Source organism: Salmo salar, chromosome ssa06 (assembly GCF_905237065.1).
Source record: "Salmo salar chromosome ssa06, Ssal_v3.1, whole genome shotgun sequence".
NCBI lineage: Eukaryota > Metazoa > Chordata > Actinopteri > Salmoniformes > Salmonidae > Salmo > Salmo salar.
Window position 1 is genome coordinate 41,388,479 of NC_059447.1, and position 24,241 is coordinate 41,412,719.

Here is a 24,241-nt window from a genome sequence, read left to right on the forward strand (position 1 = left end):
CGAGATGACTCCTCGCCTGGCTATTTCCCCTACTGTTTGACGCCATAGCTTCCCTCAGTGATGGGGTGTGACCAGGATAGTTCATGTGTTTCCAGGCAAATGGGTGTGAAAATGAGGGGTTATTGTGCATCATATCTGTTGAATTGACCCCTTTTTTTGCCACGACTTTAAGTTTGTGTAAAACTTCAATCGTGTTTCACCTTCCTCCCCTTTTTTTATTTATTTTTTTGGAGCTTCTTAATCAATATATTCCTCCAACCTTTTCGTCCCTCTCTTCTGCCGTCTCCTCCCTCGTTCTCTAGGGAGCAGTGAGAGAATCAGTATGGAGGTTATTTCAGTTTAATTTGGCCTCAGCTCGTCTTTAATCAGATGGCCTCTTTTCTCCCTTCATCGTCCCTCCTTTTTATTCCATCTCTTGGAAATGTCAACCTTCTCCTTTTTCTCCATTCTTTTTTTTTTTTCTTCTGTCGGCTGGCTGCTCTCCCGGGCAGTCCCTGGTTGTTTTATGCGTGGGGACCTTTTAACACAGGCAGTGTGACAGCCAGCTAAATGATCTCTCATTTCACCTAGGACTATACCAGACTGCTGCTCTGTGTAGATGTCATCCTCTGTCAGTTTGGGCCTCCTTTTTTCCCAGGCTTTATTCAACTCTACTTTCTTCTCCCGTGGCCTGATTTTTATTTTGTTTGTCTGCTCTGTGTTCACTTTGGGGCCTTGAGGTGTGTTCATTCATTCTGCTTTTTATAGCCTCCCTCTCTCGTTTTCTCTCTCTCTTTCTGCTTCTCTCCCTCAATTAGTCCTGAGGACGTACCTGTAAACGAGTGCATTGTTGCGTTATGAAGGATCCTCCAGACTCGCTACAGCTGGCTCACTTCAACTGCTCAGAGGAATAGTCATTATAGCATTGTAGTCTCCTGTGGGATTTAATGATGGTTTTGCCAAATTAAATGCTGCTGCCTTGCTCCATAAATTCTCTATTTCTCCCCCCAACACAATGTCTGTTTGTGAGCTTCTAAAATAAGTGCTGTATGTGTTTCTCAGGTGGGAAAAGCAAAGGGGATCCTGAAGAACTTCCTCATCGAGCCATTCGTAGCCCACAAGCAGGTGAAGTACCTACGTGATGCGATTTCTCTAGTCTAGCTACCTCACAGAGGACTGCAGCCGAACAGGTTTTCCAACTTACTTTCATTTTATTCATGAGTAGTGTGAGGTACTGCACCTTCGCTAAACAGTACATCAAATCTCAAGGAGCGGCTTTAAAGGGATTACCCACAACAACAAAAAAAAACGATACTTTAGTATTTTGTTCATTTGTCCCCTGTTAATGCCATCCCAAACAGTGATGCATGTCAGCAGTCAAGTTGTCAAGATTGAGCACTTTAAGTACAGAACGAAAACGGTGACGAAGATACGTTTTGGAGTAAATTACCCAAATGGCTTCAATGACGTACACGTCTCTGGTTGTCTATAACTGACCTGTGTGTGTGTGTGTGTGTGTGTGTGTGTCTCCCTATCCCTCAGGAAGAGGAGTTCTACGTGTGTATCTACGCCACACGGGAGGGAGACTACGTGTTGTTCCACCATGAAGGAGGGGTAGACGTGGGGGATGTGGACGCTAAGGCCAGTAAGCTTCTGGTAGGAGTGGACGAGAAGCTGACCGAAGACGCAGTGAAGAAACAGCTCCTGACCCATGTCGCCGCGGACAAAAAAGCGTGAGTGGCGCGAGACAGTGCATTCATTTCAAAACAGATTTCTACTTTGTAAGAGAGAATTTGCACGCTACATTAACAGGATACTAGGTTAATAAAATGTATATTTATGGGAGAGAACCTCATTCATTCCGAGGTAGTGAAGTTGAGGGTTAGAGAAGGAACCTGTTGTTCTTGTGTAAAACTAAAGCTGGCTGGTAAGCAATGGCAGCACCACTCACTACAAAACACAGAGAGGGGAAAGCGATGGGGAGGTACTCTGGGAAAATGCAGTAATGCTGGAGGGAGGAGGAGGGGGGTGAGTTCCATTAGAGAAATGACAAACTCCCTCCACTACGAGCTCGCCTTTCTTCGATCATCGCCCCCCCCCCCCCTTTCATCCCCCTTAGCCTTATTCTGAGCACGTTCCTGGAGCCTGACGTTTATTTTGATGGGTGTGATACAGTGACCCCCCCCCCCCCTTCGCTTGAAACTACTCTCTGTGAAGGCAGGCAGGGGCTGGGCTCACCACGGTCTCGGCTGACATTGAGGAAGTTGGCTCTGCACTGTTCACCACCCCCCCCCCTCACCCTCTTTCCCTCCTTTGGATCCACGACCGGAGCGGTGGGCCTAGCCCCATCAGAACCTGTCAGTAGGAGATGAGCTTAGTCACTGTGGGTGCAATGTGTCGGGCCTGAGGCCAGGGTTCTCCTGGCAGCTAGAGTAGCCCTCCTGACAGACAGGAGACTGACGTGGTCACAAGGCCACAGAGGTGCCTGCACAGCTGACAGACAGACAGACAGGCAGGGAGAGAGGAGGAAATACTGCCTCCACCACAGCCCTTCACCCATCTGTTTTGACAGGAGGAGGCGGGAGTAAATCAGATGTTTCCATCGTTGTAGCGAGGCTTACCAGCTAATTTACAGGTGCAGTGGAAAAGAGCTGGTTCCTCCTCCAACACTGCCTCCACCCCTCCCTCTTTCTCTCACTTCTTCCTCATTAATGTTGGCTCTTGTTTTTATGGATTTAGTGCTATATAAAGGGTGTGACTCACTGTTTGAAAGGAAAGTGCTATCACAAGGGAAATGAATTAGAATGAACAGTCAGTTGGCAGATCTTCCACTGAACCATATTTATTTCCCTGCACATAATAAGGACGAGAACGGGTCTGTCCGCGTTTTAGGGAAAGTTAAAAGGTCAAGGTGTAGCTATAAAACAGTTGAACTTGTTGGCTGGTTATTTCCTCCTGCAGGGTTCTGGCCAGCTTCATCGTTGGACTGTTCAACCTGTATGAAGACCTGTACTTCACCTACCTTGAGATCAACCCACTGGGTAGGTCCTGTCATACAATCCTACCACAACCAACACTCCTACCAACCTCCTACCACAGCCTAAACATGATAAAGATCTGACGGAATCTAAAAACATCTCCTTGTAGGAAAACGTATAGAGGAGCAGAAGTTCATTACAACATTCTAATTCTGAGAGGGGAACTGGTTTGAATAATTCATGTTCCTGCTGTTTGATGACTGCAGTGTGTTTTATCAGGGTGTAAATTGGTCATCAGTACCAGGTTATATGCCCCGTGGCAGCTGTTCCTGTGGAGGGGAGAGGACTGGGGCTGCTGAGACCTCCCCTCCTGCTTTGATGTCTCCCCCACACCCCCCTGCCTCTCCAATCTCCCCTTCCTGCAGAGTGAGTAGGGACTCGGGAGGTTAGGACGCCACCTGGGGGTGGACATGGTCCTCTCTCATTCCCCGTGTTCTATTGTAGAGATCACCCCCGCAGTGGCACTGCTGGAGACGAGCAGGTTTCTGTGGAAACTAAACGAACGGACACACAGTGTCCAGTGTTTATCTAAACAAAACCGTGCCGTTTCCAACCGTACCTGACCCCAGAACGAATCCACTTAGGTAGGATGGAAAGCGGTGAGGTACAGATGGAGAGCAGTACTCTGATTCCAATCACAGTGGAAGAAGCCAAGTGAATATCAATAAGAGGATGTGGTTGTTTGCCTTCTGTATTTAACCCTGCAATGCCCCGGGCTAACGTGCTTCTATTTGCCTTTCATGTCGTGTCTCTCTCTCTCTCTGTTTCCTTCTCTCAGTGGTCACGAAGGATGGCGTGTTTGTGCTGGATATGGCGGCTAAGATCGACGCCACGGCTGACTACCTCTGTAAGGCCAAATGGGGCGACGTTGAGTTCCCTCCACCCTTTGGCAGGGAGGCCTACCCTGAGGTGAGGACAATCACCTGACTGCTAGCCAGAGGCTGCTATGTCCATTTTGTTACGTAGAAGGAACTAGAAGGATAAGGGCAGTTCCAAGGAAGTCATAAAATACTATACACAATTACTTGTAAAGCGATTGTATCATGTAAAGGCCAGAGTTTGGCTCAATTCGGAAAGTAAATCCAATTCAACATTTTCCTCATTGAAAATCATGGCAGAGAATTTGAATTTCAGTGTACTTCTGGAATTGAAATGGATTTGACCCCAACCCTGATAAAGACTTGACATATATCTTTTCAAATAAGCCTCCACCTAAATTAATCTGCATAGAAATCACAGATGTACATGCTATATCGGGTTCCTCATTAGTTGATTTTGCTGACTAGATGCACACCTGTACAGTGATAAAGGTTTCCGTTCCTTCCATTACTATTTTATGAGTCCTCTGGCTGTCCCAGCTATGGAGAGGGATGTTGATCAGGAAAGGGACTGGGGGAAAGGGTAGCACAGAGATTAATCAGCCTTGACTCATACTGAGTTAGTACCTTATCTCCATGGCGATACCATAGCACACCCCAGTAGCAAAGGTCGTCGGGGTGGAGGGCTACAGGGACAACAGGGATGTAGTGACCTCATTAGACGTTCTGATTCTATGCTTAGATATTCTGTTATTTGTCTCAATTTCTATGGCCCAGTCTAGATTTAAAATGTTAGACCAGAGTTTTGTGTGTGTATTGATGATTTAATTGGCTTGTGTTTTGATAGACCATTAACCATACTGGCAAAAACTACTATGTGTGCGTGTTGCTCTGGCGGGTCTGAGCTGCTTTGAGACAGAGGGTCTGTCTGGGTGCTGTCGGCACCAGACGGGCCCGTTTTAATTGGGCTGCTGTCAGTCTGGGGTGGAGCCACGGTAGCAGCGGGGGCCTTTGATTGGGTGTGTCCCCAGCTGTGTCCCTCGCTGTCACAAACAACCAGCTCTGATTGGCAGCAGGCTGTTTTTACTGCCTGGACATTCTGTTTTCTTTTCCCAATAGTATCAGAAATCAGTGTTTCACCACACAGGAACATCCCACATGAGCAGGTGCACATAAATTAAAAAAGAATCTGAGGAGAAATACTGATATTTGAAAGTGTGGACCTGGGCTACCAGAGATGTTTATCCTCTGTTGTTGAACCAGGATAAAATGAATTTGAAAAGGAAACAACATGAGTGGTTTATTACAGCCTAATGAAGTGGTGCTCAAACTGATGTCTGGCCTGATTACTTCTGCAATCAGGAAATCCTGCATTCTCACTACCACCACTGGACCTTCAGTTAACCGTTTCCTTTGGCTCTTGCAGGAGGCCTATATTGCAGACCTGGATGCCAAGAGTGGTGCCAGTCTCAAACTCACCCTGCTCAACCCCCGTGGAAGAATCTGGACCATGGTGGCAGGAGGAGGGGCTTCCGTCGTCTACAGGTACAGTCACCAATCACAATGTCTCAATCTCAGCCATGCGCCTTCACCTCAGCATGCCAAACAATGTTACTAATAACATGTTTGGAGTTTCTCTCAACGCTCCCATATTCTTTCATTGTGGTGTTGCTAATGGCCCTGTTAGCTTAGTGTCTGGCTGGCTCCGAAGCTATGCTACCTAGGTTGTAATTGGGTTTAGCATTAGGAGAGTGCACCAGCTAGTGATGCAACAATCAGATTGATGGCGCAGCCGGGACCAGACGCTGCTGCTTGTTCTGTGGAAAGTTAAATGAGATCCTCTAACGATGCCATCTTAAAGAGAGTCTAGAGGAATAAGGAGACGTAACGTACACACACACCTACTGTGACTGAATGCTTCTGTGGATTGGAGTAGTGTCTATTTGTATAGATTGTTTTAACAGTGTTTACAGACTGGGAGAGAGAGGTTGATATAATTCAATTTTCACAATGCACTACTATACTGAATGTACAGTATACTGTAGATGTTTTCTTGAGGTGATTGTGTGTATTGTCCCTGCACCTGTGTGTTTGTGTTTTTATCCAATGGGATCCCTCCTACACAGTGACACCATCTGTGACCTGGGTGGAGTTGACGAGCTGGCCAATTACGGGGAGTATTCAGGAGCGCCCAGCGAACAGCAGACCTATGACTACGCCAAGACCATCCTGTCCCTGATGACCCGTGAGAAACACCCCGACGGAAAAGTCCTGATCATTGGAGGAAGCATCGCAAACTTCACTAACGTTGCAGCCACATTTAAGGTAGATATAAAAATGTATCCACAGAGTTGAACACAATATCTGAAGCAATTGTGATTTAGATTCCCCTAGGGTTAGGCTTCTCTGAGATCCTGTCTTGTCTCTGTTCCAGGGCATTGTCCGAGCCATCAGGGACTACCAGGGCCCCATAAAGGAGCATGAGATCACCATATTTGTCCGCCGTGGGGGCCCCAACTACCAGGAAGGCCTCAGGGTCATGGGCGAAGTGGGTGAGTAGCTCCACAATAAATAAAAGTACCTTTGCGAGAGATGTTCATGGTCTTGTATTTCTCCTAATTTCCTCTGTGATAAATGTCAAGCCAATGCTATTTTTTAGCTTTGATTGACACACTCGACCATCTGAAGACATTCAGTGTGTGTGTGCGTGCGCCATGTTTCCACAGGTAAGACTACTGGCATCCCCATCCATGTCTTCGGCACAGAGACTCACATGACTGCCATTGTCGGCATGGCGCTGGGCCACCGACCAATACCCAAAGAGCCTCCCGTCGCCGCCCACACCGCCAACTTCCTGCTCAACTCCAGTGCCAGTTCATCGGTAGGTTACACTGGGCCTATAATTAGTTACAGGGCAATTCTATCACTTTTCAATGAGGTCAAAAATGTGATGTGGCTGTTTTTTATGATATTTCCACACTGTGCTCAAAATAACACTCTGAAATTGTGAAAATGATGATATTGCCTTTTTAATGTAAGAGATTTTGGAGAGAGAAAATGCCTGGAATTTCAGCCTGTTCAGGTGGGATAATCTGATTATTCTGACCAATGACCAGTCACCATTTATTTGCATATGTATCCTCCCACTTTGAAGGGGTAAGTGGGGTTGGCTCCTATCTGCCAATCAGGACTGTATGTCAATATATTAACATTTGTTTCAGCATGCCCACACGATCAGACAGAGCATTTCAATGGCAAAAGGAGGCTCAGGGAAATAAATAATACATTTGAAATTATAGTTATTTTCACAAAATAAACACACACGGTGATTTATTAGACAAACAGTGATGATATGAAAATAAGACTTATACCCGATGACATCAAAAATGTAAACATTTTAAAAACCGTGATTTTCAAACACTGTGATTCGCGGTGACGTGTTTTCCATGCTGGCACATCGAGGGAATCTGAGGTGCGTCTTTGTGTGTAGAGATTTGCCTGGCTTTGTATGCTACTGTGGTTTTTAAATAGCAGCCAGGAGACAATACACTAGGCCTGTGCTGTGTTCTGCAGGGCTCCATTAGTAATGTGCTGCACCGGGGCATTCAGAGATGCGTCTGTGGTCATGTGTGTGTTATGGGAAGGGGGCCTACATCCATTTGATGATGGATGATGTCAGGGCAAAAGGGCAAAAATATGAAAGCAGCAAATACACGCACAGGTTCGCAAAAGTGCCAATGCTGCATTCCCCAGGAAGCCCAAAACTCACTCTAAGCACAGCTCAACTGAATGTCGTTTAATGAATTTAAACTGTGGGGGCCCAGCATGTAGATTGTTTTTAAAGCAAGTTCAACATGAGTCCACTGTACATAGGGCCCTACTGTGCAGCTGGTATCACTGCAGGTTTATCACACAAGGCTTCATTGTAAAGCTCGCACCGTGCTACTCTCTCGCTCTCTCTCTATGAATGTAATGTGGCGCTGTCACAAAACAAAACAAAACATGACCGTTTTAGGGAAGTCATTCAAATCGAGACTGTTCTAGGAAGGCATGTGTGCATCAGAGCAGGTGTTAACATGATAAGCTCTTCAACAGAATGTAACACTTCTTCCCCTTTCTTCCCTCTCTTTTCTCTCCTCTGTCCTCTCTAGACCCCAGCCTCCAGCAGGACAGCCTCCTTCTCTGAGAACAAGACTGGCACCGGGGCCTCTGCTGCCAAGAAGGCCAAGTCTGGGGCCCCTCCAGGTGAGCTCCTCGATGAGAGAGAGAGAGACACACACACACACACACACACGTGAAACGTAAGAATGATGCTTCTGAAGTATTTATGTAAAAGTCTTGCCACGTTTTAATAGAATGCCGGGTTGGGGTCAATTCCATTTAAATTCCAGTCAATTCAGAAAATACACTGACATTTCAATTCTCTTCAATGCTTTTTAATTAGGAAAATGTGGAATTTTGTTTATTTTCCGAATTGACTAGAATTTTATTTTCTCATAAAATGTGAGTTTCTGTGTCCCAGCTCCCCCTGGTGGTCATTAGGGGTCTCACAGCCCACATCAGCCCAGCATCTGTTGTGAAAAGCCTTCCCTTTCAGAGGGAATTATCTACGCAAATTCTGAATGTAATAATATTGATTTATATTGTTTCTGTTTTTTTTTTTTATTTTTTTTTATTGTTGTGGCGCCACAGAGCGACAGGCGTCGTCAGACAGTCCAGGAGGTAGGACACTCCCCTGTCAGACAGACTGACTAGGGTGGGCCTGGGACATGGCTCTCCTCCTAGCCCCCCTGTGAAGCCCTCGAGCTGTGCTCCTGTCCTCTCCTCTCTCATGTGCCTGTGCTAGAAGTGGCTTTTATTTCTATGGTGTTCTAATGCTTCATCCATGGGAACAACTAAGACAATATTGACATATAGACGACTACATTACTGATCACATTTGTAGTCCTTAGAGGGGGATTTCTGACATCTAGAAATATACAGTGATAACATGTTGTTTTGGATGGTTGCGGGTTCAGCTTCTGTCTCACTAACCTGTGGTTTCCTGTCGGTTGTGATGTCTCAGTCAGCGGCTGGCTGTCAGTGTTCGGTTCCTTCACTGTCTAGTAACTGTTTGCCCTGCCATGTGTCTTCTGTTGATGTTGTGTGCCCTGCTCTATCACACCTCTTAGCAGAGCAGGATATGACTTCTTTAAAGCTCGTACCTCTCTGTAGTGAGTTAAAAGCCCTTTCTCTCCTGGTGCGGTAATAAGGAGATCAAGCTATTTTTCTCCCTCAGAGTGTGTGCGTGTGTGTGTGCATGCCAAACCTCTGTTCATTGCCTGAGTGACTTTGCATTTTGTAGTTAACCTTCCCCTCCATCTCTCTCCCTCCCTCCATCTTTCCTCCTTCCCCTCTCCCTCCCTTGTCCCCTGTGTGTTCCTGTCCCTGCAGTCAAGGCGTCAACCCTCTTCAGCAAGCAGACCAAGTCCATCGTGTGGGGCATGCAGACTCGGGCCGTGCAGGGCATGCTGGACTTTGACTACACCTGCTCCAGGGATGAGCCCTCTGTGTCTGCCATGGTCTACCCATTCACGTAGGTGTCTCTTTCTTTTCTTCCTGTCTCTACTTCCTGTATACCACTCTAACTGTCGTGCCCCGAGACCACAGAGAGGTGTTGAAAATAACAACAAGCTGTGTGCGCGTTCACACGTGCTTATCTATTTGTCTGGTTCATCTTTCGATACTTAACGTTGTGACTGTCTATGTGTTCCAGTGGGGACCACAAGCAGAAGTTCTACTGGGGCCATAAGGAGATCCTGTTGCCTGTCTATAAGAACATGGGCGACGCCATGAAGAAACACCCGGAGGTGGACGTGCTCATCAGCTTCGCCTCGCTCCGCTCTGCCTTCGACAGCACCATGGAGACCATGCAGTACCCGCAGGTTGGTAGTGCCTCCATGCCACCCAGAGGGTGTCATCTAATGGTGAGAGAGCAGTAGATCTGACCGACTGTAATACTTCATATCCTCACCCCTTCAGATCCACACCATCGCCATCATAGCCGAGGGCATCCCTGAAGCCCAGACCAGGAAGATCATTAAGAGGGCGGACGAGAAGGGTATCACTATCATCGGCCCGGCAACGGTAGGCCTCTCTTACTCTACACCCCTCACTTACAGTATGTGAGGCCTGCTTTTTAAAGGTGTAGAGTGTCTTTTCTAACTCTGTGTGTACGCGCTTGGCCAGGTTGGAGGGATCAAGCCTGGCTGTTTTAAGATCGGGAACACAGGGGGCATGCTGGATAACATCCTGGCCTCTAAGCTGTACCGTCCAGGCAGTGTGGCCTACGTGTCCCGCTCCGGAGGCATGTCCAACGAGCTCAACAACATCATCTCCCGCACCACCGACGGAGTCTACGAGGGAGTGGCCATTGGAGGAGACCGGTTAGAGAGTGGCTGTGTGTGTGAATGGGGTGGATAACATTACTGATGTATGTCTGTGTATAATTTAATGTTGCTTTTTTTCATTAGATACCCAGGCTCAATCTACACAGACCATGTGCTGAGGTACCAGGACACCCCAGGGGTAGAGATGATCGTAATGCTGGGAGAGGTGAGGATTTGAAAGACACACACACACACACACACACACACACACACACATCTACATCATTGCTGCTAATGGCCCCCTCCACTGTGTAAACTAACCATAGAAAAATAAAGCTTATCCTTTTAACACAATTAATTTATTTTCATCAAGCGTAGCTAATTAACGACAACATGTATGACCAGATTAATTCCATGCTTGGATACTCGCCTCTGCAATTGTGTGTGTGTGTGTGTGTGTGGACTTCCTTTTAAAAGCACTGTTGGTCTCCCTTCTAGATTGGTGGCACAGAGGAGTATAGGATCTGCCAGGGCATCAAGTCAGGCAGGATCACCAAGCCTGTGGTGAGCTGGTGCATCGGGACCTGTGCCACCATGTTCTCCTCAGAGGTGAGTTTGGGGGGGAGGGGTTAAAGGTCATTGGATTGATATCACAGAGACTTACAGGGTAGGCATACTGGAAGAAAGGGTCTGGTTATGGGGTTGGCGACTGTTTCCTATGATGTCACCTGTAGGTCCAGTTTGGTCATGCTGGAGCGTGTGCCAACCAGGCCTCGGAGACAGCCGTGGCCAAGAACCTGGCTCTGAAGGAGGCCGGCGCGTTCGTACCCAAGAGCTTTGACGAGCTGGGAGATGTCATCAAGTCAGTGCAGAAAATCACACACTGATATGATTTAGATAAACATACATCAAAGCCACAACGTAAAATTGACCGTTTTAATATATGTACAAAAGCACTGTTGTGAAATTGAAGTTTCCCATCCTCATGTACAGATCAGTGTATGATGACCTTGTTGGCAAAGGAGTCATCGTTCCAGCTATGGAGGTGCCCCCTCCCACGGTGCCAATGGACTACTCCTGGGCTCGGGTGAGTAATGACAACGTCAGTGCCACGCTGGCTCATGTCTCAATCAATCAATCAATCAATCAATTGTATTTATAAAGCCCTTTTTACATCAGCCGATGTCACAAAGTGCTGTGTACAGAAACCCAGCCTAAAACCCCAAACAGCAAGCAATGCAGATGTAGAAGCACAGTGGCTAGGAAAAACTCTCTAGAAAGGCTGGAACGTGTAATGGGGTGTAATGCAAATAGTCTTGGTAGCCATTTGACTAGATGTTCAGGAGTCTTATGGCTTGGGGGTAGAAGCTGTTTAGAAGCCTCTTGGACCTAGACTTGGCGCTCTGGTACCGCTTGCCGTGTGGTAGCAGAGAGAACAGTCTATGATTAGGGTGGCTGGAGTCTTTGACAATTTTTAGGGCCTTCCTCTGACACCGCCTGGTATAGAGGTCCTGGATGGCAGGAAGCTTGGCCCCAGTGATGTACTGGGCCGTTCGCACTTCCCTCTGTAGTACCTTGCGGTCGGAGGCCACTCAGTTGCCATACCAGGAAGTGATGCAACCAGTCTGGATGCTCTCTATGGTGCAGCTGTAGAACCTTTTGAGGATCTGAGGACCCGTGCCAAATCTGGGTCAGATGATGATGATGATAATAATAATCCGTGGTTGTAGAGGGTGCAACAGGTCAGCACCTCAGGAGTAAATGTCAGTTGGCTTTTCATAGCTGATCATTCAGAGTTCGCGAGAGTAAGAGAGAGAGATCAATTCATTCACTTCACACAGGCGAAATACTCCAGATATAACAGACTGACCCTAGCCCCCTGACTAGCCCACAAAGATCTACCCCACGGCACAAACCCGAGGGGGGGCGCCAGCCAGGACAGGAAGATTACGTCAGTGACTCAAGTGACGCACCCCTCCTAGGGATGGCATGGAAGAGCACCCGTAAGCCAGTGACTCAGCCCCCGTAATAGGGTTAGAGGCAGAGATTCGCAGTGGAGAGAGGGGAACCGGCCAGGCAGAGACAGCAAGGGTGGTTCGTCGCTCCAGTGCCTTTCTGTTCACCTTCACACCCCTGGGCCAGACTACACTCAATCATAGGACCTACTGAAGAGATGAGTCTTCAATAAAGACTTAACCTTCAAGACCGAGTCTGTGTCTCTCACATGGATGGGCAGACCAATCCATGAAAATGGAGCTCTATAGGAGAAAGCCCTGCCTCCAGATGTTTGCTTAGAAATTCTAGGGACAGTAAGGAGGCCTGCGTCTTGTGACCGTAGCGTACGTGTAGGTATGTACGGCAGGACCAAATCGGAAAGATGGGTAGGAGCAAACCCATTTAATGCTTTGTAGGTTATCAGTAAAACCTTGAAATCAGCCATTGCCTTAACAGGGAGCCAGTGTAGAGAGGCTAGCACTGGAGTAATATGATCAAATGTTTTGGTTCTAGTCAAGACTCTAGCAGCCGTGTTTAGCATTGACTGAAGTTTAGTGCTTTATCCGGGTAGCCGGAAAGTAGAGCTTTGCAGAAGTCTAATCTAGAAGTGACAAAAGCATGGATACATTTTTCTGCTTCATTTTTGAAAGAAAGTTTTAGATTTTTGCAATGTTACGAAGATGGAAAAAAGCTGTCCTTGAAATATTCTTGATATGTTCTTCAAAAGAGAGATCAGGCTCCAGAGTAATGCAGAGGTCCTTCAGTTTTATTTGAGACGACTGTACAACCATCAAGATTAATTGTCAGATCCAACAGAAGATCTCTTTGTTTCTTGGGACCTAGAACTAGCATCTCTGTTTTATCTGAGTTTAAAAGTAAAAGATTTGCCGCCATCCACTTACAGTTGAAGTCGGAAGTTTACATACACCTTAGCAAAATACATTTCAACTCAGTTTTTCACAATTCCTGACATTTAATCCAAGTTAAAATTGCCTGTCTTAGGTCAGTTAGGATCACCACTTTATTTTTAAGAATGTGAAATGTCAGAATAATATTTGAAAGAGTGATTTATTTCAGCTTTAATTTCTTTCATCACATTCCCAGTAGGTCAGAAGTTTACATACACTCAATTAGTATTTGGTAGCATTGCCTTTAAATTGTTTAACTTGGGTCAAATGTTTCGGGAAGCCTTCCACAAGCTTCCCACAATAAGTTGGGTGAATTTTGGCCCATTCTTCCTGACAGAGCTGGTGTATCTGAGTCAGGTTTGTAGGCCTCCTTGCTCGCACACACTTTTTCAGTTCTGCCCACAAATTTTCTATAGGACTGAAGTCAGGGCTTTGTGATGGCCACTCCAAGACCTTGTTGTCCTTAAGCCATTTTGCCACAACTTTGGAAGTATGCTTGGGGTCAGTGTCCATTTGGAAGACCCATTTGCGACCAAGCTTTAACTTCCTGTCTGATGTCTTGATGTTGCTTCAATATATCCACATCATTTCCCTTCCTCATGATGCCATCTATTTTGTGAAGTGCACCAGTCCCACCTGCAGCAAAGCACCCCCACAACATGATGCTGCCACCTCCGTGCTTCACGGTTGGGATTGTGTTCTTCGGCTTGCAAGACAGAACGTGTCTGCTTCCTGAGCGGTATGACGGCTGCGTGGTCCCATGGTGTTCATACTTGCGCACTATTGTTTGTACAGATTAACGTGGTACCTTCAGGCTTTTGGAAATTGCTCCCAAGGATGAACCAGACTTGTGGAGGTCTTGGCTGATTTTCTTTTGATTTTCCCATGATGTCAAGCAAAGAGGCAGAGAGTTTGAAGGTAGGCCTTGACATACATCCACAGGTACACCTCCAATTGACTCAAATGATGTCAATTAGCCTATCAGAAGCTTCTAAAGCCATGACATAATTTCTGGAATTTTCCTAGCTGTTTAAAGGCACAGTCAACTTAGTGTATGTAAACTTCTGACCCACTGGAATTGTGATACAGCGAATTATAAGTGAAATAATCTGGCTGTAAACAATTGTTGGAAAAATGACTTGTGTCATGCACAAAGTAGATGTCCTAACAGACTTGCCAAAACTATAGATTGTTAACAAGAAATTTGAATAGTTGTTAAAAACTAGTTTTAATGACTCCAACCTAAGGTTATGTAAACGCATGACTTCAACTGTATGTCTGAAACACAGGCTTCCAGGGAGGCAATTTTGGGGCTTCGCCATGTTTCATCTAAATGTACAGCTGTGTATCGTCCACATAGCAGTGAAAGTTAACATTGTTTCCGAATGACATCACCAAGAGGTAAAATATATAGTGAAACAATTAGTGGTCCTAAAACGGAACCTTGAGGAACACCGTCATGTACAGTTGATTTCTTAGAAGACAAACCATTCACAGAGACAAACTGATATCTTTCTGACAGATAAGATTTAAACCAGGCCAGAACTTGTCTGTGTAGACCAATTTGGGTTTCCAATCTCTCCAAAAGAATCTGGTGACGAATGGTATCAAAAGCAGCACAAAGGTGTAGGAGCACGAGGACAGATGCAGTGCCTTGGTCTAACGCCTTTAAAAGGTCATTAATCACCTTCACGATTGCAGTCTCAGTGCTATGATGGGGTCTAAAACCAGTCTGTTTGTCTTCAGGAAGGCAGTAGGTTGCTGCGCAACAGCTTTTTCCCAAAAAATTGAGAGGAATGGGAGATTCGATATAGGCCGCTTATTTATTTTATTATTTATATTTTCTGGGTCAAGGTTTTTTTAAGAGGCTTTATTACTGCCAATTTGAGTGAGTTTGGCACACATCCTGTGGATAGGGAGCCGTTTATTTTGTTCAATGTAGGAGGGCCAAGCATAGGGTCCAGTATGCAGCTTGAAGGTTTAGAGGCCAAGACTGTTTTCATCAATGTGTCAAGAGATATTGTATTAAAAAACTTGAGTGTCTCCCTTTGATCCTAGGTCCTGGCAGTGTTGTGCAGACTCAGGACAACTGAGCTTTAGAGAAATATGCAGATTTTAAAAGTCCGTAATTTGCTTTCTAATGATCATGATCTTTTTGTCAAAGAAGTTCATGAATTTATCACTGCTGAAGTGAAAGCCATCCTCTCTTGGAGAATGCTGCTTTTTAGTTATCGTTGCGATAGTATCAAAAATAAATTTGGGATTGTTCTTATTCTTCTCAATTTAGTTGGAAAAATAAGATGATCGAGCAGCAGCGAGGGCTCTTTGATACTGCACGGTACTGTCTTTCCAAGCTAGTCAGAAGACTTCCGGTTTGGTGTAGCGCCATTTCCGTTCCAATTTTCTGGAAGCTTGCTTCAGGGCTCGGGTATTTTCTGTATACCAGGGCACTAGTTTCTTATGATAAATGTTTTTTGTTTTTAGGGGTGCGACTGCATGTAGGGTATTACGCAAGGTTAAATTTAGTTCCTCAGTTAGGTGGGTAACTGATGTTTGTACTCTAACGTCCTTGGGTAGGTGGAGGGAGTCTGGAAGGGCATTTTGGAATCTTTGGGTTGTCCAAGAATTTATACCACGGCTATTGATGATCCTTGCTTGGGGTCTGAGCAGATTTTTTTTTTTGCGATACCAAACGTAATAAAATGGTGGTCTGATAGTCCAGGATTATGATGAAAAACATTAAGATCCACAATATGTATTCCACGGGACAAAACTAGGTCCAGAGTATGACTGTGGCAGTGAGTAGGTCCGGAGACATGTTGGACAAAACCCACTGAGTAGATGATGGCTCCGAAAGCCTTTTTGTAGTGGTTCTGTGGACTTTCCCATGTGAATATTAAAGTCACCAAAAATGTGAATCTTATCTGCCATGACTACAAGGTCTGATAGGAACACTCTATATGGCCTAGGAGGCCTGTAAACAGTAGCTATGAGTTAGCGCTGAATCAGGATCTCTTATTGGCTCTAGACAATGCTACTGACTTCCATATAAGGCAAACTTCACGAACCGCATCAGACTGTGTTAAACTGAAACAGATGGAGAGCAATGGGAGGGTGTGGTGACTCTCTCCCTCCCTCTCCCCCTCTCTCTATCCCTCTGCTGTAGGAGCTGGGTCTGATCCGTAAGCCAGCATCCTTTATGACCAGTATCTGTGATGAGAGGGGCCAGGAGCTCATCTACGCTGGAATGCCCATCACTGAGGTGTTCAAGTCGGAAATGGGCCTGGGAGGAACCCTGGGACTGCTCTGGTTCCAGAGGAGGTACACTTCTGTCCCCCAAACCATGAAACCGGGAAACAGTCAATAATACAAATACTGCCATTGTTCACATAAAACATTAAATATACACTCTCATAATTGAATTTGATTCCAATTCTATGTCTCTGTGTCCTCCCTCCTCCTTGCCCCAAGGCTGCCCAGTTATGCGGCCAAGTTCATTGAGATGTGTCTGATGGTGACTGCTGACCATGGTCCTGCCGTCTCCGGTGCCCACAACACCATTGTCTGTGCCCGTGCTGGCAAAGACCTCATCTCTAGCCTCACTTCTGGCCTGCTCACCATCGTAAGACCATAGTCAAGTCAACCTCGACATTCTTAGGCCCACTCAAACCAGCACAGTAGCCTCTCCTGGAGACAATGCCTCTGTTTAAATAATTAATTAATTGAGCTTTGGTAGTCGAAGTGTGTCTCTCTGAGTGTTTCTTTTTGTGTGTGTCTGATTTCCAGGGGGACCGGTTCGGAGGGGCCCTGGACGCTGCAGCCAAGCAGTTCAGCAAGGCGTTTGACAGCGGCATGCTGCCCATGGAGTTTGTCAATAAGATGAAGAAGGAGGGCAACCTGATCATGGGTATTGGACACAGGGTCAAGTCGGTGAGCACCGTCCCTGTGTCTCTGTTTGGATGCCATGTGTCTTTCATATGTTTTAGTGTGTGTGTGTGTGTGTGTGCGCGCTTCAGATCAACAACCCAGACATGCGGGTGCAGATCCTGAAGGACTTTGTGAAGAAGACCTTCCCCTCCACCCAGCTGTTGGACTACGCCATGGATGTAGAGAAGATCACCACCGCCAAGGTACTAACCCTGTCGTCCTCTCCTGCACCCTGGATCACCCCACTGAGATCATCTGTTCTAAACCATGTCTTCTCCTCTCTGCTGCGGTTTCAGAAACCCAACCTGATTCTGAATGTGGACGGTTTCATCGGAGTAGCCTTTGTGGACCTGCTCAGGAACTGTGGTGGATTTACACGGTAAATCCTATGCTATTTAACTCCAGTCAAATACATTCTATACAATGCAACTATACTACTGTGTCTGGGTCATCCGGCTGTTCCTTTGTTGGCCTTAGCCTACATTCAGTTTTGCATCAACTCACCATTGCCCCCTGGTGTTTGTCTTCCCCCTCAGGGACGAGGCTGATGAGTTTGTGGAGATCGGAGCGCTGAATGGAATCTTTGTCCTGGGGCGGAGCATGGGCTTCATCGGTGAGTTGGGGGTCATGGGTCATGACCCTGATAAGTTTGACCCCTAGAAATGGTCATGGAAAAAGGGGCTATGGTGTAAGGAGCGGCGGATACGCAATATGATAATGCTAAAATTGGAACCTTAAGTACGTTTCTACTTCTCCCTCAGGACACTACCTGGACCAGAAGAGGCTGAAACAGGGTCTGTACCGTCACCCTTGGGACGACATCTCCTACGTTCTCCCCGAACACATGTCCATGTAACCACGGAAACCATGCCATGGACCACCACTGTACCCTAACCTCCACCCACACCTGTACTGTGTTCTGTCAGCCCCAAGTGGTGGGAGAACAACAATGAGGACTGATATTATTATAGATGTGTCTTTGCAACAGTAATAACTCTTTTTAAATTAATAGTTTCAGTTTTTAAAAATCAGTTGGCTGATCAAACATGCTGCAACCCCGTTAATAATAGCAAGGCCTGCAAAACTGTGAAGCCGCACTCAGACGGTGTCTGAGTCTGCTAGAGAGATCAAGCAAGCTGCAGAGAATGAGAAAAGAGGCTCATTCATTGGTTGACCCTTAATAGTGTGGGAGTGCAGTTAATGCAATTCTCTTCCCAAGATTACCAGTAGGGATACAGATGAGTGTCTCCCTATTTACTGCCAATGCTACTAGTACTACTACAACTTCTATACTATACCTATGCCTACAGTGAAGTACGTTGATGAGACTGAATCTCCCACTATCATCTCTCTCCGTAAACCAAGCATGTATCTGTGTATCACAGACTTCCTGTGTGTCGCTGTGCAGTTCTCTCTCTTAAGTGTGTCGGTGCCATATTAAAATCATACGCTTTCTATCAGGGGTGAGCCGTAGTGCAATAATACTAGCTACTGCTTTACAGTTATATAGATTATAACTTTATGTATAGATGTTTTAACAGCCGAGTAAATAAATGTAATAGATAGTATTAGCATTTTTTGATGTACTGTAAATGCCCATGAAACGGTTGTGTTTAAACCGTAAGATATGCAGCTGACCAAGCACATTGGGCTGTAAATACAGTGAGAAGCTCATCCTGTGTCCCAAACGGGACGGTGTCCAGGATGGCAAAGGTACCATAGAATGCAGCATTATTTATCTGAACGTTACTAGCTAGACTAGCTCCGTTGTGACCGGCTATTTCTCGTAAAGATGTATCTGTCTGTACTATTTGTGTCGTCATGTCAACACCATTTGTTTGACCTAATGTGATTAGTGAACTGAACGTGCCTCTGTAGAGATGTGTTGTAATATATTTTCAGAATGGTGTGACTGAGTATATTAAAGATGACCTGTTGGAACACAGCTCTGTCTGGTTCTTCCGGTGTCGCGGATCATAAAATAAATGTGCTATAATTTGAATTGTTTCACTGTGTCATGTTCCATCCATCAGTTTATGAAATCATTTGGTTTTAAAACGGATACATATATCATATCGAATAACAACAGAGGATGTAGTGGCCTATTAGGAGCTATCTTTGTTTTCTCAAACAGCCAGTGCATATGAGGGTCTACTGGATGACTATAGAGCTTATTCTTCAGACCTCAGTCCTGTTTTATGTTCACTGGGCGGTGTCATTTCTGTACATTCATGGCAAAGTGATTCTACTCACATATGTAACAGAGTGGGAATATGTATTGACCTTGCCCTTATATGAAACAACATCCAGCACATGAAATGAATGGAAACATCCATGTGTAGCTTCCATTCAGGTCATTCAAAGACACCCACTCAGAGAAGGTGAATTGATGATACCCTGCTTCGGCAGAGAAAGCTGAGGTTGAAGAAGCACAAAAGCTTCTCCTGTCAGCCACAAGTGAGTGGGAGGGGCTCTACGTCACACGCCGAGCAGTAACGCCCTGCGTCCACTGCGCATGTCAGTAATTCCGTGTGTGTTTTGAGTTTGTGTATGTGTGTCTGCGTGTGTGTTCTTTCCCACACGAGTTTACTGCAATTCCGAATTCTCACAACCACGGCCAGAATGGCAGCTGCACCCCCGAACCCAGACGACTCTAGCCGGGGTAGTAGCGGTAGCAGCACGCCCAGCGTCCTTGTCGGGGACGGGGACACGGAAGAGGCCGAGGATTTCACCTCCTCCTCCCACTGCACAGAGCTGTCTCGGCGGCAGAACGAACAGCGGAAGCAGGGATTGTTCTGCGACGTGACGCTGGCCTTCAGCAGTGGGGCGGCAACCGGGAATGTTCAGAGCTGTGAGTTTTCCGCTCACCGTTCTGTGCTGGCCGCGGCTACGGACTATTTCACGCCGTTACTGGGAGGGCAGTTCTCCGAGTCGCTGTCGGGTCGGGTTGAGATGAAGGAGTGGAGCGCTGAATTGGGACCAGACCCGGAGACGGTGGAGAGTGTCATTCAGTACATGTACACGGGAGAAATACGTGTGAGCACCTGCAATGTGCATGAAGTGTTAGAGCTTGCTGACAGGTTTGTTTACAATTTAATTAGTGTTCCTTTTAATGTGCATAATCCATTTAATCGCCACTTGCTAGTAGTTGATTATTTGTATGTAGTTCAGTGACATAATGTTGTTTTGGCTTACTGGAGGTGTCACTGAAGCATATTGGTAATGGTTAGGCAAGGTTAGGGTTTAGGATCGGGGATAGCACTGACCATCCTGTAACCTGTCAAACCTGAATTTGAGTGTGGTGAGTTCATGGGTGTCATCAATGGCCTTGCCAATGTTTGGTTCTCATGTTCTGTTATTGATTGTGTGTGTTGGCTGCAGGTTCCTGCTGCTGCATCTGAAGGAGTTCTGTGGGGAGTTCTTGAAGAAGAAGCTGAGCCTGGCCAACTGTGTGGCGGTGCACAGCCTGGCCCACATGTACACCCTGGACCAGCTGGCTCTGCGGGCCGCAGACATGATCCAACGCAATTTCCACAAGGTCATCCAGGACGAAGAGTTCTACACCCTGCCCTTCCACCTGGTGAGGGACTGGCTGTCTGACGCGGAGATCACCGTGGACGCGGAAGAGGTGCTGTTTGAGGCTGTGGTGAAGTGGGTCCAGAGGAACACAGAGCAGCGGGGGAGGTACTTTGAGGAGTTGTTCCGTCTCCTCCGGCTACCCCAGATTAAGCCCACCTATCTGACGCGCGTGGTGAAGAACGAGGCACTGGTGGCTGCCAACGAGGCCTGTCTCCGCCTGGTGTCCGATGCCGTGGAGAGCCACGCCATCCGCTGTGAGAACCTCAAGTCAGCTGACCTGGAGTTCTGGTCGTCCTACATGGCCTCCTTCCAGCCGCGCTTCGGCCAGAACATGGACGTTATCATGGTGGTGGGCGGGGTGTCTGAGGGGGGTGACTACCTGAGTGAATGTGTGGGTTACTTCATCTACGAGGACCGCTGGGTTAACCTGCCCCACATCCACAACCACCTGGATGGCCACGCCATCGCCACCACAGAGTCCCACATCTACGTGGCGGGATCCATGGAACCGGGTTTCGCCAAGACCGTGGAGCGCTACAACCCCAACCGCAACACCTGGGAACAGGTGAGCAACCTGACCACACGTAAACACTCCTTTGGTCTCACCTGTATCAAAGACATCCTGTATAGCATCGGTGGCCACGGCAACTTCAGCCCCGGCTTCAAGGACGTGAGCGTGTACGAGCCTGAGCCGGACAAGTGGCACAACCTGGAGTCGGCGCCCAAGATCCTGCGGGACGTGAAGGCGGTGAGCGTGGAGGACCGCTACGTGTACGTGACGGCGCGCACGCCGGTGGACACGGACAACGAGGACGGGCTGAAGACGGTCACCACGCGTTACGACACAGAGAGCCGCCAGTGGCAGGACGTGGACTCCCTGCCGCTCATAGACAACTACTGTGTGTTCCAGATGGCCGTGGCCCCCACCAACTTCTACCACACGGCCTCCTGCTGCCCTAAGAGCTACACGGTGCGGGACGAGGCCGCCAAGCAGAAGATCAGCGCCCACATCTCAGACGAGATCCTGGAGAGCTTGCCGCCCGAGGTCACCAGCGTCGAGGGCGCCGCCATCTGCCACTTCGACGAGGACGTCTTTGTGATCGGCGGCTGGAAGAACAGCGACGACGTGGACAAGCAGTACCGCAAAGAGGCCTACCGCTACTGTGCCGAAAGGAAGCGCTGGATGCTGCTGCCGCCCATGCCCCAGCCGCGCTGCCGCGCCACCGCCTGCCACGTACGCATCCCCTACCGCTTCCTGTACGGCTGCCAGCGCTACCCCATGCCCCAGAACCTGGCCCGCCAGCGGGACCGCATGCAGCAGATGCAGCAGCTACACCGGCGCACCCTCACTTTGCGCAGGCAGCTGCAGTCTCAGATCGAGTGCTGAACTATCTCAACCCCTGTCTGTCCATCGCATCCACCCCAGAGGGGGAGCAGCCCAGTCCAGCTCCAAGCCCCAAACATCCCCTGGCAGCCATCGTCATCAACCCCCACCCATAACCTGCTGGAGCAGTGGCTCCTATGTTGCTCTCATGTTGGTTCTTTTTCAAGAGAACTCTGTGCCAGATCATCAGGTTGAGATATTGGTGTTAGTGGTGGCTATGGTGTTCAAGGCTGGGAGATGTGGGAGTGATGTGACCCTGTGCTGGCCAGGTGTTTGTCTATGTGGGGAGGACAGGCTGAATGTTACAAATGTGAATAGTGTTGTACAGTGACCAACATCGGACTACACTACGTATGTACGTCAGGCACAGGTGATGTTTATCTTTTTATACATGCATATAGTATATAGTTGTATATGTATACTTTTATTATATATAAATATTTTGTGCCCCCCTTTTATGCTTATATGATGTAGGAAATGTGACACTTAAGTACGGCAGAATCTACATTCCTCCAATCCAATGTGCTTAGTGAAGTCAGTCGCTCTCTATGGACATCCCATTAGGACACTGACAGTCTCTCCATGCAGATATCACACACACTTACATACACACACTCTGTCCAGCTGTAGGGTCGGGACAATACCAGTATCGCGATACTCGTTAGTGTCGTGGCAAGTGAACGTAACACGAAGCGGATTTAACTTCTTTAGGAAAACAAACATTTTAATGTTTTCATCCACAGTCACATTTATTTTTCCGAGCTATAGCACACAATATTTTACATGCAGGAGTGTTTTCATTTTTTCCATGGAAAAAGTATTGCGATACTGGTCCTGCCAGTCAGTCGGACCAAACCCTTACCAATGCCTGATGGCTTTGCTGTGCTTTATATTAGCTTCATAATGGCTCTGCTTGTTGTTATTATAGCTTTGATACAGTAGCTCAACATGAATGGAAGGAGAATAGTCTCATTCATATGTATTATCTGATCTACGGTCCAAGAGTGGACAACTTGCGACAGAGCCTGGACTCGAACCCAGAACCTCTAGTGGCACAGCTAGCACTGCGATGCAGTGCCTTAGACCACGGCACCACTTGGGAGGCCCCTTAAGGAAACGGTCTTAATATGGTAACATTCCATGGATCATTTTGAAATTCCATCAACCATTCCGTTGAATTATTCTTCAGTCTTCTGCTCGTCACATTCCTGTTGGCAGGAACATTGTGTAGAAGGGCCTAGGTGGGAGTTTGTGAGTGAATGTTTCTCTTTTTATTTTTGTCTGCATTGGTTTTATTGAGTTTAATGGCTGGAGGGTTTAGTTCCGATGGAGGACTTGATAACGTGTGTATCTGAGTACGGTAAAGAATGCCTAGTAGCGCACTTGTCTACCCCTTAATCAGTTAGTATATTTATGTCCGAGTGGGTTTACCTGTCATATTTGGCCAATTTGTATTTGTTTTCTTTTAATTTATCATTTACTCCAACTCCAGCCGATAATCTATTCTGTTCCCATGTGAGAAAATATGTACACTACAGTGATTTGCGTAGTAGTCCAAAATGAATGTGATGTGAAGTGTGAGGCAGCCCTGTTGCTGTACCTCAGGCTTATTCAGGTGTTCATCTGAGATCCGGCCACATTGTTGTATGTTCTCCTCACCCTCCAAAGACAGTCAGATGTATAGACCAGTGGTTCCCAACCAGGGGTACTAAGACCCCTGGGGGTACTTGGCCTATCCACAGTGAGTACTTGAAAAGACTGAGTCCATAGGGTTAGTGGTAAAATGCACATGAGGGGGGGTACTTCAGGGGTACTCCGGGCAGAGCAAAATTCAGTTGGTGGTACGGTAACCAAAAGAGGTTGTGACCCACTGGTATAGACTAGAGGGTATCCTTATGTTACTGAGCGGAATGACCATATCAAGGTGAATGTGTTGCCATTGAGTTCAAGAGTTCATTGATTGTTATAAGCACTATCCCTGAAGCTAATTTATAACATAAAGCACTATGATTTTGAGAATGCAATGCAAGTGTATTTCCTCAGTTTTGTTTCTCTTGCATAGCATTTCAAATAATATCATTGACATATGTCGGCAATATATATTTTGCTTTGCATGTCTGGCATTGTGTCAATATATTGGATGTAAAAAATAACAAAAATGCTCATGTCATCACTTGCAATTAAAATGTATTTTTTTTTATACAACCTTGGTTTCCCATCTATCTTGTCTAAGGGGTTATCTAAA

At 46.8% G+C, this 24,241-nt stretch overlaps 2 protein-coding genes across 3 annotated transcripts in view; both read left to right on the plus strand.

The window, feature by feature from the left end:
• The window catches only part of LOC106607281 (ATP-citrate synthase), a 32,246-nt gene extending 13,211 nt beyond the window's left edge, over positions 1-19,035 (plus strand). Inside the window, exons 4-28 of one of the 2 annotated variants that reach the window (XM_014204090.2) lie at positions 1,042-1,104; positions 1,522-1,712; positions 2,941-3,020; positions 3,796-3,926; positions 5,262-5,380; positions 5,962-6,160; positions 6,270-6,387; positions 6,562-6,716; positions 7,987-8,080; positions 8,528-8,557; positions 9,269-9,410; positions 9,591-9,759; positions 9,857-9,961; positions 10,064-10,260; positions 10,348-10,429; positions 10,702-10,812; positions 10,938-11,065; positions 11,197-11,290; positions 16,273-16,427; positions 16,578-16,728; positions 16,893-17,036; positions 17,123-17,236; positions 17,330-17,412; positions 17,570-17,646; positions 17,795-19,035. In XM_014204090.2, coding sequence (XP_014059565.2) covers positions 1,042-1,104; positions 1,522-1,712; positions 2,941-3,020; positions 3,796-3,926; positions 5,262-5,380; positions 5,962-6,160; positions 6,270-6,387; positions 6,562-6,716; positions 7,987-8,080; positions 8,528-8,557; positions 9,269-9,410; positions 9,591-9,759; positions 9,857-9,961; positions 10,064-10,260; positions 10,348-10,429; positions 10,702-10,812; positions 10,938-11,065; positions 11,197-11,290; positions 16,273-16,427; positions 16,578-16,728; positions 16,893-17,036; positions 17,123-17,236; positions 17,330-17,412; positions 17,570-17,646; positions 17,795-17,889 — 3,027 coding nt within the window. In that variant the 3' untranslated portion in view covers positions 17,890-19,035. The remainder of the gene's footprint in view (positions 1-1,041; positions 1,105-1,521; positions 1,713-2,940; positions 3,021-3,795; positions 3,927-5,261; positions 5,381-5,961; positions 6,161-6,269; positions 6,388-6,561; positions 6,717-7,986; positions 8,081-8,527; positions 8,558-9,268; positions 9,411-9,590; positions 9,760-9,856; positions 9,962-10,063; positions 10,261-10,347; positions 10,430-10,701; positions 10,813-10,937; positions 11,066-11,196; positions 11,291-16,272; positions 16,428-16,577; positions 16,729-16,892; positions 17,037-17,122; positions 17,237-17,329; positions 17,413-17,569; positions 17,647-17,794) is intronic. The other variant, XM_045720594.1, reaches the window with a different exon arrangement.
• A 504-nt stretch (positions 19,036-19,539) lies between these two features.
• LOC106607278 (kelch-like protein 11) lies at positions 19,540-24,201 on the plus strand. The gene is made up of 2 exons (XM_014204084.2): positions 19,540-20,113; positions 20,415-24,201. The coding sequence occupies exons 1-2, from the start codon at positions 19,584-19,586 to the stop codon at positions 21,997-21,999; spliced, it is 2,115 nt and encodes a 704-aa protein (XP_014059559.1). The 5' UTR covers positions 19,540-19,583; the 3' UTR covers positions 22,000-24,201.
• Positions 24,202-24,241: the final 40 nt, after the last annotated feature.

Bases quoted from the DNA above. Each gene is read 5' to 3' on its own strand.
- LOC106607278 (XM_014204084.2), top strand. From the start codon at position 19,584: ATGTGTGTCTGCGTGTGTGTTCTTTCCCACACGAGTTTACTGCAATTC. The intron at 20,114-20,414 runs GTTTGTTTACAA...TGTTGGCTGCAG, and splicing joins GTGTTAGAGCTTGCTGACAG to GTTCCTGCTGCTGCATCTGA.